Here is a 16902-nt window from a genome sequence, read left to right on the forward strand (position 1 = left end):
TGCCTTCCATTCCCCCATTCTCCCCTAGGGGGCCTCCCATCTTTCTAGGCACTCCTCAGCTTCCTTCTATGGTTCTGCACTCCCCCAAAGGCTGCTATTAGCTAGAGTTAAGGGTTGGCTCCTTTTACCCTATACATTCTCCTTGGGTAACCTCATCTCTACCCAGGACCTCAACCATCAATTTGAGGTTGATGGTTTTCAAATTTTGTTAAATGGTTCCTTGATATCCTAGTCATGCAGGCCAGAAACTTGGGGAGTCATCCTAGACCCCTTCTCCCTCATTCCCACATCAAAATGGTCATGAATCCTGGGCTCCTAACTTTGTGATACTCCTTAAATCTGACCTTCTTCTCCTTTCCCACTGCCATGGCCCTAGTTCAGCCTCCTGTATTGTTTCTTTCTACACATCCTTAAGAGCCTCTAAACCACCTTCCCAAATCCTCTATTGGACACTTCACATGGCTTACCCATCTTTCACAAGCCCAAGAAAGAGATTTTCTTAGAGTTCAGATCCAATTAGATGTTAATGCTCAGATCTATCCTGCTCAGAAATAATTCATCAATGACTTTTCATCAAGTCCAAGATCATTAATATATCACCCATGAGTCTTCATAACCTGGCTTCTTCTATCCCATGTCTCCAGTCTCATTTCCCAACAGTCTTCCACACTCCCCATGTGATATTTGAAACTAGTCCCAGTTTCTAGAACTCATTATGGCCAATTTCCCATACTGTGCCTTCTACCTAGAATTTTCTTCCCACTCTTATCTGCCTGGAGAACTCCTGGAGACCATACTGTCTTGATCATTCCTATAGGATACCATTTATCATATTGATGTCTGTTTCTTCCCAGAGATTATGAGCCCATAGAATGCAGGAGCTCAGTTTTATCATTCTTTTATCACCTCATATTTAGATAGAAGATCTGAAAAACAGTAGTCCTCTAATAAATATCGAGGATATTTAATAGAATGAGGTGAACGAGAAAGTCTAAATGGATAACAAATAAATCCTAATCATGGATAAAAATGCTGGTTGAACAGACAAAATGTAGGAAATAAATAATATGTATATACACATGTACGTACGTGTCCATTTCTTTACATCTAAATTATATACAAGTGCAAGGTGAAACAAAATACAGCTCATCTGCTTAGGGCTGTTTTTGGTGTTACCAATGAAAGAAAGGAGATAAACAAAACAGAAATTTACTGTTTCTCCCAGGCTAAATTTTTGAATAAATCAAATCGACAAAATCATAGAATTTTATGGCTAAAAGAAGCCCAAATCATTACCTAGTCCAATTCTCTAGCTCAGGAAATTAGGGTGTTAAAGTTGTGAATTAGAAAAAGTCACACAACAAATTGGAAGTAATTCTGGAACTAAGACCCACCTCTCCCATGCCATTTCTACGATTCCCTTTGAAGTGTATTTCCCCTGTACTTAGGTATGCATTGTTTATACTCCTTGGGACAACATCTCTGCTTCCTAGTACTACAGATATATATGTGTCAAGAATCTGCACAATTTAAAGACAAGTCAAAAGTCAATAACTTGAACTTTTGGCCATCAAACATTTTACTAAGCCAGTGTTTCCCAAACTCTCCTGATCCTAAAACCCCCTTAGTAAGAACAGATTTGCAGGCTCTACCCCAGACCTTCTGAATCCAGGGTAGTAGCTCAAATCGGTATTTTCTCAAGCTCAGGTCATTCTACAGTGAGGCAAGTGTGAGAGAAATTGCACTACTAAACAATATCTATTTTTCTTCCTCAATGTTGTTGCATAATATGCACAAAATCCCAACAGGAATTGGGAAGAAGAGAAATTAAAGTTTTAGATAATTCTGAACCCAGACAGCTGAGAGAAGTAAAGGTATTTCAAAAGATGCCAATAAGCACTTTAAGTTACCAAACAATTTTTAATTAGTTAATTATTGGCTGGAGGAGAGATGTGATACTTTAAAGCAGTGGTTTCCAACACTGCCTGAATATTAGAATCATCTGTGAGGCAGCTAAAAATATGCAGATGTCCAGACACAGAGAATCTAGTGTGGGGCTTGAGGTTGGAGCCCACTCAAGGGTAGTTTTAAAATATTTCAGAGATGATTCTGATACTTAGCCAGCATGGAGAGGCACCTTTACTGAGAAGAAACCCCATACTCATTCCTATCTGAGTGCTAGCACTGGTTGAAATAACAGAGGGAAGTGCTCAGGAAAGCAAATGTGCTCAATGTAGCATTTGTAAGAGCTGAAGAATGAATCATCCTCTGCCCTGGCTCACTCCAAGCGCAGGAGGCTGCACATCCTCTCCACTGAGGACAACGCTTGATTTGCCAAGGCTTCTTTAAGTCTAAGGACCTAAGTGATCCCTAAACAGCAGCCATCAGAGTTATTAAGCATGGGGAGTCAATGAGGTGGCCTGACAGCTTTATGGAGTCCGATAAACGAGGTCACAAAACAAACTGAGTTGAATGAGAATGGCCCACTGACCTCTAATAGAAGCAACCATTTACCTTTGCGGGATGCCCTTACCTTTAGAAAGCACATTTCGTCCTTGGCAAACACGGACATCTGTTATGGCGCTATAGGATACACATCTAAATAAGACGGGGGGCCATCCCTCAAGGGACCAACATAGGTGAGAGGATCAGATCTATGCACAACTAATGGCAATAAATCAGGAGCCTGGGTGCCAGGTGGGGCAGATGAAAATGAAACTAAGTTGTTTGGAATTTCCTGAGTGGGCAGTAGAGCAGAGAGCCATTGAAAAACTTTTCAAATTGCATTGCCATGATTAGGGTTCCTGACAGCAGGAATTAATGAGAGAGAAATTTTTGAAATAAATTCAGTTTGGAGACAACAATAGTCTAAGACAGAAGGACTCTCTACTCTATAAAATCATGTAAACTCTCAGCTGTCCTAGTCATAGGTAGGGCAAGTATCAATAGCCTCATCTTATTAAAAAGGGACAAAATAAGTAAATTGAGGCAAAGTGAGGTCAACTGACTTGTTTAGACAGGGTGGCCACTCTGTAATTAAAGGCAGAAGGGAGATTTTGGCCCAATATAATTACCTAAAAAAGATCGCTAGAGGAAGGAGGCCCTTGTGGTGACATGTTTACTTACTTCACTCAGATGTGTCTTCAATTCCTGCACTTTTCTGTATTCTGGAGTGTCAAGCACCACTTTGTATTTGTCTCGCATCTTCCTCGCATTATCGGTGTATAGGTAATTAGACTTAAAAAAACAACAATGGAAATACAAGTTGATTAATCACTTCAGGAATTGCATGTCATGGCCACACGTTGTCTTTCACACGGCTGGCATGTGCAAGCCACACTGACGCTCCCTGTGTCCTGGAGGTCTTCCCAAGCAGGACTTAGCAGGATTTAACTAAGCTCATTACCTTTTTTAGGAAACACAGATCATTTTGAGTGGGTCATGACTTTCTCAGTGAGTTAATGGCAAATTTCCCCTTAACGGAAGCTACAGACAGATTCCTCTTGCCCAGCTTTGTGAAGCTGTGCAGGAGGAGCTGTGTATTGGGACGGTGTGCACTCACCCAGAGCTTCCGCAGGTGCCGGGAGCGGACCATGTCAGGAGTGTCATACAGGAAGCAGCCCAGTCCCCTCAGGATCTGCAAGTCTTCTTTGTATTTAATCTGTGTCACAAGCATAGAAATATAGCTGGTCATGAGCAAATATAAATCAAGAATAAGACAGAGTAGTGATACTTTTTTAGTGATGGATCTTTCATTTTGGTTCAACACATCCACCCTGTACTCTGAGTTTGCTTGAACTCAAATGAGTCATAGCTTTAAAAACTTTTTTTTTAACTTATTTATTTATTTTTTGTTGCACTGGGTCTTTGTTGCTGCACTCAGGCTTTCTCTAGTTGCGGCGAGCAGGGGCTACTCTTTGTTGCAGTGTGTGGGCTTCTCATTGTGGTGGCTTCTCTTGTTGTGGAGCACGGGCTCTAGGTGCGCAGGCTTCAGTAGTTGTGGCACATGGGCTCAGTTGTTGTGGCTCACGGGATCTAGAGTGCAGGCTCAGTAGTTGTGAAGCATGGGCTTAGTTGCTCTGCGGCATGTGGGATCTTCCCAGACCAGGGCTCGAACCCGAGTCCCCTGCATTGGCAGGCGGATTCTTAACCACTGTGCCACCAGGGAAGTCCCATAGGTTTTTAAAATTTAAATTGCTAACCCTGAACTGAGAAGAGGATATGGCTATTATTTTATTATTATATGGATGAAAAATACCAGAGATTAAATGGGGTGGTATTTTATGAGAAGTAAACATTCAAGGAGAAAAAAAAATTTCAGCAGGAAGTAGCTAAAGTGGGTGGGAGCAGGGGTAAGTAGGAGAAAGATACTAAACATGACCTGGACAGAGGCCACTTGGAGTGAGGAGCTGGTAATGATTTGGTGTTGAATGTAGAATGGCGGTCAGCCACTCTTGTATCTCCCAAGTGGTCCTCTTACTACTATTTCCATAGCTGGGGAAATATGGGGTCCTGTTTCCACACTGCTTTACCTCCAAGTTCTACACTCAGTTTAGAAATTTACTCAATGCAAAAGGCTGCTCAAAGACTGGTTGGCTTACATACTGAGAGCAAGCCTGCCTCTTGGTAAGAGTCTTCCAGAAAGACCCGTATGAGATGCTTACATCACTGGTGATGTCTCCCACGTAGCGGCAATGGAGCACTTGGGGTGTGTATGGCAGAGAGATCATGTGGCCTTGCATCTTGAAGAAGTCTGATTTGTAAATCAACTACAGGGAAAAAAATGCCCATGAACACATAAATTAGAGACCGAATGGTTGACATTCATCCCTGGGTTCCATGGCCTCCCCTCTCTCCTAAGAAAATACCCACCTCGCTGACAGCTTCTTGTGTCTTCCTGACTTGGCGGATTTCAGGCGTGTCGGGAGTTGTGTGGATCTTGTCTTTCAGTTTGTGGTACAACTGTCGATACAGTCTCTACATTGGAGGGAAAACCATTCCAGATGGTTAGTGTAGGATGATGAGGGCATCTATACACTAATCAACAATCAAATACTGTACATATTTAAAGAGCCATGAGAAGTGAGATTAAGGATACAGAAAATGATTGAAATTAGAAAAAATAGGGAGTGATATTTATTTTGTTTGGGTGAAGAATTTTGAGCACAATCTTTCCACTTTCTATCAGATGGCTGGATAGTAGGGTTAGATATTCAGACCAATAGTTTATATAGAAAACCAGGTTCATGAGTCAGACTAACATGCAACCTTACTAAAGATTTTTGAATACAAATGTCAAAAGAAGGAATTAATTTGCATTATAATCTATGGATGGGGTGGGTCTCTACAATGGCATTACCAAAATAAAAAAAACATTGCCACAGGATATCAGTATCAAAATGGTGACAAAAAGGATCTCCTTACTCCTTGCTGATGTGTAAGTTTATAGCTGAAATACAATTAATTCTTAATGCATTTCAAACAAAACCATGGTCTTTGAAACTCCTCCACAGAATTAACATTTACAGTACCTCGCTGGTAACGTTGTTGACCCTTCGGACATTGACAAATGGGACGTCATTGGGTCCAAGGGTATACCCATTTGCCTTCATGTGTTCATAAACTTCTTTGTACTTGAACTGCAGACGCAAAGTGAGAATGAGATCACTGATGGGTGAACAGAGAGTAAGCGTCACATTTCTCAAATGGAAAAGGGCTGTCGCTTTCATTTGAAAATTAGTCTCTCAGCATTAAGTATGAAAAAAAGTCATTGACAAAATTTTTGTAATAATCTGAGTCTTGAAAATTATTTGTTGGCTAGTAAAGCCAGGTCCAGAAAGGAATACAACTCAGGGTTGCCTAGATTAAATCTGTTTGTAAGTAGGTATGCAAAATGCAAGAAAAACCTGTATTTTTAGTCCCAATATGGCTAGGAAATTAAGAAATGCAAAGCAGAAACAAGAGACTAATTGTAAGACTGATGGATGAATGGCTTTATAGACTATTTAAAAAATGATGTTAGAAGATTAAATCTGTGACTCTGCTTTGGAAACCATATTATTGGGCCACAGACTTTGGGACTTTGCTGGTCAGCATGTTTGATTCCCAGGACTCTGGAGGGCAATGTGGAATGAAGAGCTCATTCTTCAACTGATGGTTGGTTTGTGGGTATGACCTGAAGGCCAGAGTCACTGGGATAGCCTACGCTTCTTCAGGCCTTGTTCACCAAGTCCGAACCTGACACTAGTGGGAAAGGTTGGTATCAGAGCTAATGCCTGGGCAATGCTCTCAGGTAGTGAGAGTCTAACTACCCCTCTGAGATTTCTATGAAATGGGCACAGAGGGTAAGTAGTGGGGCACGTATCAGAGTCTTTCCTTTCAAAGGAACATGCGGTGATGTTGTATCTTCTGCAATGAAATGTTGCAGAAGGAAGACAACATTAGCGCTACACAGCGGTGGTGCATGTATGAAGTTGCATTTCCAGTAGAGGGCTTGGGATAGTTCAGGATGCTTCTGTGCTAAGGCCAAAAGAAGTGGAGGCATCATGGCAGCCATGGTTGCTAAGCCAAGGTAACTGAGTGATGCAGATACAACCCCATGAAAATCCTACGCTAACCCGCTGGGCTACCCAGGCACTGCCGAATTGCAGGAGCAGCACCCCTAGAAAACACACCGTCTCCCCTTCCCTGCTCCCATCATGGTATCATGTTGAAACTTCAGGGTGTGATTAGGGGGATGAGAATAGACTGTTAACAAATATTAGCATCCTCCTTCCCACTTTAAGCCCCATCTTAATGAAGAGGAGACCACTCACATAGCTGCTCATGTATCGGGTGTCCTTGGTGTGTTTGAAGTGAGGGGTGTCAACCGGAAGCCTATATCCAGTGGGCAGGGAGTGCAGGCCAGCTCTTCGGTACAGATTCTGCCGGGACAGAGAAGAGCAGGTTAAATGGGAGCTACATCAAATGACTGACCTAAGTTAAACAAGTCAGATCCAGGTTTTCAATTTGATACTTAGTGTACTTACACTCATTGAATTGATTTCAAGAAGAAATTAACTAAATTCTAAGAGTCAAGCAATGAATCAAATTACTCTTAACATATTGCTTTCAAAAACAGAGCAATGAGTGAAGGGGTTTATAGAAAATAATTCTTCTGTGTTTCTAAACATATGCCTGGTTGACTGCAGGGCAACCAGCAAGAATTTGGGAAAAGTAAATCGACCTCTGTGGTTAACCCTACCCTTAGCTGATATTCAAGCCATCACCAATCCCTGAGATAGTCATAATTGTAAGATGCATCTTTGGAAACCCCCAGGGCCCCATAAATACAGTGTCTTGATGTTAGGCTGTCAGGTCAGGAGGCTCATATTCCTGGCAGAAGGAGGAAAGGAGTTTCTGTCTGTGATCTGAAATAGTCTGTCTCTCAGGGGAGCTAAAGGAGTAAGAATAGTATTTAAAATATTAAAAACCAAATCACTTTTAACATTCAGTATAGGATAGTAGCATTAAAGGTGAGACCAAAGTAGCACCACCAGATAACAAAGAACAGGGGTATTAAATACGTGAGTGGAATCTAGTTTCCTTCTCTTCTGAATTCCAACAGTAATTTCTAGCTTTATCTCTTATTGTATGGAATAAATAGTCTTTTTTTTTTTTTTTCTCAGTATGCGGGCCTCTCACTGCTGTGGCCTCTCCCGTTGCGGAGCACAGGCTCCGGACGCGCAGGCTCAGCGGCCATGGCTCACGGGCCCAGCCGCTCCGCGGCATGTGGGATCTTCCCGGACCAGGGCACGAACCCGTGTCCCCTGCATCGGCAGGCAGACTCTCAACCACTGCGCCACCAGGGAAGCCCAAATAAATAGTCTTTTATGATTATATGCCTTGTCTTTGTCATCTTGTCTTGGATTTTAAGCTTTTTGAGAGCAGAGATAGTAGACTGACCTTGTTCTGTGTAACTTCTGTGCAAGCATTGCTCCAAAAATGCCCACTGCTTGCGCTCAGACAAGAGGGAAGACAAGCAGTGCACTGTTTTTTGTTTTGTTTTGTTTAGTTCATGTGAATGAAACAGGCTTTACAATTTACACGGTCCCAATGTAAATTGTAAAGGCTGAGGATGCCCAAGCCAAGGCCACTTCTACAGAGGCCTGGCCCTCGTCAGCTGAGTCCTGGATTTCTGCTGGGCACTCTGTCCAGGTCTCATTTCTCACCTCACTCTGGAGCTTGTATGCATGAAGGGCCCGGTCCAGATCCACAGTTTTTGTGGTTGGAGCCACTTTGCCTCTGACGCTGTGCACGTAGTCATGGTGGTAGACGGCCTGGGTACAGAGAGAAGCAGAGTGAGCTGAGTGGACTACGGCAGCAGGGTTAGAAAGAAGCAAAGTAAACACAAACCCAAGTCTCCTATTATAAAAAGTAATAGCCTGCTCCCCTTTGCCTTGGGAACTCTATCTCATATACTGTGCTTTGTCCACCAGGACCACAGCCAGGGTATGGACCCCACACTGAAAAATCAGTGGAAGAGTCAGCTCAGGCACAAGAAGAGGAAGAATGGGCATTTTACCACTACCTATTCCAAAAGAATAAGTTTTCACGTCCTGACTCATTGGTGGGATTTAATATTTGCTTATTAACCTTTGGGGTTAATAAAAAAAAATGGGCAGCCTGCTCTGTGTCACTGTGCCATTACAGGGGGTGCTTTCTATCCACTTTCTAGTCATCTGCATAAGGATGCTGAGGCTTGGGGGATTAAGAGCTTCTCTCAAGCCTCACTGATTATGCGTGGTAGAGGCCACATCTGTAACTGCAGAGACCTTCCCCTCCTCATCTTACCATAGTGAGCACTAATGTATTAGAAGGCTGATACTACGAGGCATAAACCGTTGCTTACAACACAAGGATACAAAAGTAACCTTGGAAGCTCTAAAAGCTTTTTAAATCCATGGATTTCATAGATTTGGATCACTTACAAGGCCACCCCAGGAAACTGATGGAACATATCAGGTTTTAGGAAATAAGAGCAGACTCTTTTTTTTTTTTTTCCGGTACGCGGGCCTCTCACTGTTGTGGCCTCTCCCGTTACAGAGCACAGGCTCCGGATGCGCAGGCTCAGCGGCCATGGCTCACGGGCCCAGCCGCTCCGTGGCATGTGGGATCTTCCCGGACTGGGGCACGAACCCGTGTCCCCTGCATCGGCAGGCAGACTCTCAACCACTGCGCCACCAGGGAAGCCCTAAGAGCAGACTCTTAAGTACTTTCTAAGGCACCAACTCTGGTTTCCCATTGAGAAAAGGCCTGGCCTTGCCCTTCTTTGGTTTTCCCCACTTCTGCTGGAGCAGTGGCCCTGTCTTTACTCTCCCAGCAGTAACTTTCCCAGTGGGCACTTACGTCACTTAGTTGTTTCCCACTTTTGACAGCCTGAACATAGATGGGAGTGTCAGTAACCAACTTGTAGTTATTCCTTGTTTTCTGCACATGAGCTTTGTACTTGATCTGCCGAAAGGAAGAAAATAAGCCTGTGTTAGACCATTCATTATATTAGAAATAGCTGGTTTTCACAGAGGGTTTGGTTGCTTTTAACTCGTGGCATTTACGTGTACATTTACATCCATGTAAATGGCATTTACAACAGACTAACATGCACTTGAATTTTATAACAATCGGCGTAATCAATGCTTACAGTCACATGGATCTTTTAGAGTCTTCTAGGAGGCTTGACAACTGCTTTCCTAGGAATGTTTAAGCTTTCTTCCTGAAATCTTGATTATAGTATTACTTTGCCCAGCTAATCCTCTTCACAAATAGACCCGTCTATAGCATCAAAGACTCCTAACAAACGAGTTTTTTCTCATAATGAGGATTATATGTGCATTAATATATCCAAAATAGTTCAGAAGGTGGCGAGAAGAGCCAGGGGTCCCTTCTCCACCAGAGGACAGTGGGACAGCTCGTCTGCATTGTTTGCACTCCTGAGAAATGGGCGCTCTGCTCCTCAGAATCTTCTTCCAGCTCAGCCATCCTCAGCACCACTTGAGACACAGCTGGGTGTGATAATGTCTATACTTTACATACTCTCCCCTTGACGCTAGACTACACAGAGAAGGAAACATACTTTAAAGAGCTAAAAAAACAAAAAACAAGGCAAACTCACATCATTGCGTAGATCGTAAGCATGCTTGGCGTGGAGAATCTCAGGAGTGTCCCAGACGTAGCAACCAATGCCTTTCAGCCAGTTGAGATCATCCTTGTACACAATCTAGGGGATTGCATCAGATGGAGGGGGTCAGAAAAAGAAAACTTTACTGTAACTTTAACACCAAAGACATGGACACCCTCGGGACCCAGGATGACCTTGTAGAATGAAAAGCAAGACATTATGCCCTGAGGCCGTGGGTGTCCTGGAGACATCAGCATAGAGAGCCCTGCTTCCAGGGACGGCCTCGAATTCCTGACAGACCTATGGGTGTATCGAAAAGCGACACTGGAAGAGGGCTGAGCTGAAGAACCAGGTGAAGAACGAGGTGAGTCAGTCTCTCTTCAGGGTGGGCGTATGGGTCTGGGGAGGGGAGATCTTCATAAGCAATGGGCTTACGTCGCTGATCTCATCTGTGACCTTCCTGACGTGACTGTTGACTTGCAAGTCGGGGTGGCAAATCCACTCATGGAGGTGAAGGCGGTAATCGATCTCGCTGACTTTCTTCTGAGAATCCTTAGCGGTAACCATCTCTACCATGTCGGGCACCACGTGGATTTTCATCTTGTTCTTCTCATAAACGGATCTGTACAGGCGCTGTGAAGATAACGTAACATGTCAGTTACACAGGGAATTACGCAGGGAATCATGGTGATACGTGCCTTTCTTAGACACCAGAGAGGTCAGGGGAACCAATTTACAGCAGTTGGTTGGGGGCAGGGTGGGGACTGGAAGTTTCTGACACTTTCTATAGATTCATGGCGGTGGGGGAAGCAGTATGGGCTGAAAGAACACTTAGCTTCCTCACACGTGCATGGTCAACGCCATACGCGTTGTTGAACAGAACATGTTCTGATTTATAGTTCGTGGCTCCGTTACTTGACTTTTGAAGCCAGCCTTTGGGGTCACTTACGTCGATGTTAAACTTGCCAACTCGGAGGCACCGTGCTGTGTTCAGATCATCTTCAACACTTTTGGGTAAAGTATAAAGAGCTTTGAACTTTTCATATTCTTCCCGATATTTGTTCTATAGAGAGAAAATACAAAGGAAGAAACACAGTTTTGAAGAGTAATGGATCTGGATTGTTAAAAACGCATGCGACTTAACAGAAGGACCCGACTCTAAGATGGGCCACCTTGGGGTCAGCACTTCTCTGAGCTTGTTTCCTTGTCTGTGCCCACAGGCAGAGGTGGCACAGCCTGCCTCCGGATTACCTGAGGATTAGAGCAGACTGTGTGTAAACGTTCTTCAGGTACCAGTTTTAAAACCCCTGTACCAATACTGGTACTTCTACTGTTACCACAACTACTTTTAAAGATTATGTAATTTTTAAATGATCTCTTTTGTGATATTGGTTTTGTTTTTCTTAACCATAAGTGAAAGATGAAAAATGTACTCAGGAATTTGTTTGTTTTTTAATAACTGACAAGCCTGATGCTTAAGAGACTCAATCCTTGAATTTCAGTTTCTACAAGGTTTTCCAAAAATACAGTGCAACTAACTTCTGTGGGAAAGCCAACGTCTAGTTCTTAAGCCATATTGCCTATTAATTAATGTTTCATGATTTCATGAATTAGGAAGTAAGGCCCTTACAGAGGCTGAGATCCAATCTCCTAGCACATGATAAAATAACAATGCTCTCACAACTCAGAGACCCATATCTCAGTTAAAAAAAAAAAAAAAAAAAGAAAGGAAAGATGGGAGTATATATGTATATATATATATACAGAACTCCAGTAAAGCCCTTCACTGACTGGAAACTAAACAAAATTCCCATCAGAATTTTCCGTAACATTAGTTCACATACTCCTTACATCTAAGCTATTTTTCAATTATAAAGAAGATAGTATTCTGTGACTTTTTTCATGACTAAAGGAAAAAGTCTTTGCTGAACTTTCTGAATCCTATCTACAAAAATTCTCTTCCCAAATGAAAAGCTTGCTCCTTTGGGCTAGTCTGTTTGCAATCTTCCAAATAGAGTTGGCTCTGGGAAAAATCGTTTAGATTTAATTTTCCTCTGGGTAAAAATTAAATTAATTCCATATATTGTCTAACAACGTCTTTTTCTAAACTATGACTCTCTAGGCCCATTAAACAGTAGTGAAATCAGTTTCCTGGGTCATTAGCATTTAAGTGAAGAGAATAGAATTGAAAGATCAGGATGCACTGCCTTTAGTGTAGTGATAAGTACTCTTCTGTAAAATGCTTATATCAGAAGGCACTCACAAAAACTTCAGTTGTGTGTGTGTGTGTGTGTGTGTGTGTGTGTGTTGACTTGCAGTACAAAATAAATCTCTCAGTGTGGGTCATGGTCAAAAAAAAGATTTGAGAAATACTGGTCTAAAGTGTTACATAAAATGTTCATAATTAAGAAGTAAAAGTCTCTAATAGAAGTAAAGTTTCCGAAAGAGAATTAGGCTTATTAGAACTGCAGTGAAGGTTATAGGGAATTTTACAATAAGAAGTTTTACTTAAGAACATATTAGGCATAAAGGGTTAAAAGTGTTAGGATTTTATACTATACTATATTTAAACAGCTCATGTGATTTAGGATTTTAAAAAAATTATGTCTATACCTAAGAAAAGTTCTGTTTAAAAAAACTGAATTTCAAGATTTTTAAATTTTTATATTTCATAATGATAAAGATAATGATTTACTTTTAAATCATGTATTTGGGTCGGTGCAATAACTAGTTACCACATTCACTGTCTTTTTTTAAGGGTACAATTTATTTATTTTTTATTTTTTTAATTAATTTTTATTGAAGTATAGTTGATTTACAATGTTGTGTTAGTTTCTGCTGTACATGACTGGTTTATTTTTTATAGCAATGTCCACATAATTCTATTAGAAAAGAGTATTTTGTATGGCATATTATGTCCTCTACCTATTCCCATTTCTGGCTAAAATAGAGTGTATCCATCCATGTCATTTTCAGGCAGGCAGCCTGTCCTTCATGTAAGTGTCTGTGACTCTCTCTGGACTTCAGGGCCCTTGAGAGGAAGCATAAGTGCACAGACTTTGTGATGACCAAGTGTCTGGAGTTATTTGCTGGTGTTCAACACAGGCAACACAGGAATCAGCCAGAAACATTTTGGAAGTGGAGGGCAGGGAAGGGTAAAGGGTGGTGGGAAGGTTATCATATCTGTACTTGACTTACATGGCTGGCCAGATGCTTCTGGTTCTTGACGTGTGTCAGGGACATGGTGTTGGAAGGCAGGATATAGCTGGTGGCTTTCACTTTATCCCAGGCCTCCTTGTACAGGTTCTATAGGGGTTAAAAATCTTCTTGTGAACACAGAAAAATGCAATCTGGCTAGCTTCCAGCAGTGGATTTTTCCTCTGTTTTTGTCCTTCTCAGACATTCCCTAGCAATCCCCAGATCTTCTCACTCTGTAGGAGCCAAGTACTCCTAAGTGAATAATGGGTTTAATGTCACGACCATAATTTCAGAGTCCATTATTTTGTTCTCTACCATAGCACTTATCACAGTTTGACAGTTATCAGAGGTTTCAATGCCATATTCATTCCCTCATAGGTCTAGGATTCCAGGAGGATGAAAACCACTAACATTAAAATATATATGAATATATATATATATATATATATATATATATATAAAGATTAAAAATGTTTGTTTCCACTTCTAGGTATTTATTTACCCAGGAGAAATAAAAAGTTATGAACACACAGAACCTATATGCAAATGTGTATAGCAGCTTTATTCATAATTGTCAAAAACTGGACACAACTCAGATGTCCTTCAGCTGTGAATGGAAAAACAAACTGTGGTTTGGAATATTGCTTTTGCTATAAAAAGGATAAACTACTGATTTAGGCAGCAATGTGCGTAAAACATAAATGCATTTTGCTAAGAGAAAGAAGCCAGACCTAACGGCTACATATCATATACTGTGATCACGTTTACGTGACACTCTGGAAAAGGTAAAACTATAGGGACAGAAAACAGCTCTGTGGATGCTAGGGGAGAGGAGAGGGGCAGCAAAGGGACAATGTGGAGGTAATACAGAATTTTTCTGTATCTTGACTCTAATGGTGAAAACATGACTCTATGCATTTGTCATAAGCCATAGTAGTACATACCACAGAGTGAAATTTACTGTATGCAAATTAAAACAACCAACCAAAGAATCAGCCAGAATGAGGGAGGTGACTAAAATGGAATACAAACTGTAGCAAATAAATCTGATTGTAATACAAATGTATAACAAGACTACAGTGAAGGAAGTGGCGAAGAAAACAACTGACTTAAGTAAATTTGGAAAATGGTAACTTGACTGGATACTCTAAGGCTATAGGCAAATATAACTGCACACGATATACCCTACTCTAGGGCTTCCCTGGTGGCGTAGTGTTTAAGAATCCGCCTGCCAATGCAGGGGACACAGGTTCGACCCCTGGTCCAGGAAGATCCCACATGCCGCGAAGCAACTAAGCCCGTGCACCACAACTACTGAGCCTGTGCTCTAGAGCCCATGGGCCACAACTACTGAGCCTGCGTGCCACAACTACCGAAGCCCACGCGCCTAGAGCCCGTGCTCCGCAACAAGAGAAGCCACCACAATGAGAAGCCCGCACATCACAAGGAAGGGTAGCCCCTGCTCTCCGCAACTAGAGAAAGCCCACACGTAGCAACAAAGACCCAACACAGCCAAAAATAAATAAATTTATTTAAAAAAAAATACTCTACTCTAGTTAGTAAATTTGTTTCTCACAGGCGTGTGTTAGATATTCTGAAAATACTTTATGTGGATACAAGGGTTGCACAAATAAGTAGATATATCATAAATAATGAGAACCAGGCTTTTCACTGGAAAGGAAATAGAAAGTCACAAGTTGGAAAAATAAGTTTCACTTAAGGAAAGGGTAAAGGATAGAATGAACCCTGTGGTGTTTAATTGCATTGAAGGTATCAGTATGGACTCATGATTTTAAAATATAGATACAGTTAGGTAAGTACAGAAATAGATACAGATATGTATGCATACATGGGTTAGTATATATGCATATATTTCTAAGCTCTGTCCACTTAGAGGGCCTAGGAACAATGACATCCTAGTAGTAATGAGCACACTTAGTGCTTAAATCTTGGTTCAAAATACCGTTCTCCAATAAAATAAACTGGGATTTCTTAGAGAGGTGGTTGATTCCAGGTCTGGAACAGGGAAAATACAGATGAGCCTGGAACATCTTGTGGTGCCAAGCAGTAAGGAAGTGCTCAAAAAACACGTGATTGGGCGTATCAAGGGGACACAGGAGTCACCCTGAAAGAGTTCCCCATAGCAAAGCTGAAACCATTTGAGTAACAAAATAAATAACAATAATATTAGACTCTACCATAGAATAAAATAAATACCCATGAGCCATGGGTATTGCCCATGTAAGCAAACCAACAGTGGAGAAGCAACAGCTCTTCCTTACAGAAGAATTCCAGTTAATAAATGTATATAGAAGAAAAAACGGAAAGAGAAAATCACTAGTAGGCATATTCCACAGTAATAATTCTTGCAGGCAAGCTCCATCAATGGATGCTAAAACACATGAGAGAAAGTATAAGGACAAACAGGATATTTGCATAGCCCCAAAGGATCTCCTCCAAGATATTTATTAATAACAAACGTAAAACTAGTAACTTTACAGTGGAGCATCTCGGCAGTGAGCAACTTAACCAAGTGATCAAGGTCATCACAAGTTATTGACATTATGTACCACCTGCTATGGTGTGCTGAGAAGGGTGCATCAATTCTGTGTTATTTTTGCAAAAAAAAGAAAAGGGCATACCTTTAATCTAATCATGAGAAAACATCAGATAAGCCCAAATTGAGGAAAGAATACTAGCCAGTTATTCTACAAAATAACTGGCTAGTATTCATCAAAAGTGTCAAGATGAGAAAAAGACAAGGAAAGATTGAGAAATTATCAGATTAGAAGAGACTGAGGAGTCACGACAACAAAATGCAATGTGGGATCCTGGATTGGAATCTGGCACAGAAAAGCAGGTTAGTGGAAAAAGTGGTGAAGTCTGGATAAAGCCTATAATTAACATTGTAACATTGTAACAATGTTAATTGCTTAGTTTTGATAGTTGTACTATAGAGAAAAGTACGAGGAAATTCTCTGTACTATTTTTGCAGTGTTTCTGTAAATCTAAAATTAATTCAAAATGAAGTTTAAAGATGTAACCAGGGCTTCCCTGGTGGCACAGTGGTTGAGAGTCTCCTGCCAATGCAGGGGACGCGGGTTCGTGCCCCGGTCCAGGAAGATCCCACATGCCGCGGAGTGGCTGGGCCCATGAGCCATGTCTGCTGAGCCTGCGCGTCCGGAGCCTGTGCTCCGCAACGGGAGAGGCCACAACAGTGAGAGGCCTGCGTACCACAAAAAAAAAAAAAAAAAAAAAATGTAACCAATTCAGAGGCAGGAAAAAAAGTGTGCCTCTGTTGGTCTGTAAGTCACTGGCCAAGGGAGAAGCCACAGAAAAACAAGTCTAGGGTCAACAAAGAAGAGCTTCAACAGTACCTGTCTGCAATAAGGAAGGAGTTGGTGAATTTGTGTCAATTGCATGAAATAGAACAATATTCAAATTGGGGCTGATTTACTTGTAACTCTGAGGACTTACAAGATAAAGTAGGAATTTAAAGGTCCGGGAAAAAGATTGGAAAGACCTTTGGGGGTAAGGTTGTCTGTCCC

General features: G+C 41.6%; 1 protein-coding gene across 1 annotated transcript in view; it reads right to left on the reverse strand.

Annotated features, from left to right (window-relative positions):
* The window catches only part of NEB (nebulin), a 225892-nt gene that overhangs the window by 50661 nt on the left and 158329 nt on the right, over positions 1-16902 (reverse strand). The window contains exons 108-119 of the mRNA XM_082841069.1: positions 13355-13462; positions 11106-11219; positions 10592-10789; positions 10151-10255; positions 9388-9492; positions 8211-8318; positions 6816-6923; positions 5532-5639; positions 4873-4977; positions 4665-4769; positions 3563-3661; positions 3127-3237 (exon numbers count right to left, since the gene is read on the reverse strand). Coding sequence (XP_082697195.1) covers positions 3127-3237; positions 3563-3661; positions 4665-4769; positions 4873-4977; positions 5532-5639; positions 6816-6923; positions 8211-8318; positions 9388-9492; positions 10151-10255; positions 10592-10789; positions 11106-11219; positions 13355-13462 — 1374 coding nt within the window. The remainder of the gene's footprint in view (positions 1-3126; positions 3238-3562; positions 3662-4664; positions 4770-4872; positions 4978-5531; positions 5640-6815; positions 6924-8210; positions 8319-9387; positions 9493-10150; positions 10256-10591; positions 10790-11105; positions 11220-13354; positions 13463-16902) is intronic.

The sequence above is a fragment of the Leucopleurus acutus genome, assembly GCF_964270905.1.
Source record: "Leucopleurus acutus genome assembly, chromosome: 6".
In the NCBI taxonomy this organism is placed as follows: Eukaryota; Metazoa; Chordata; class Mammalia; order Artiodactyla; family Delphinidae; genus Leucopleurus; species Leucopleurus acutus.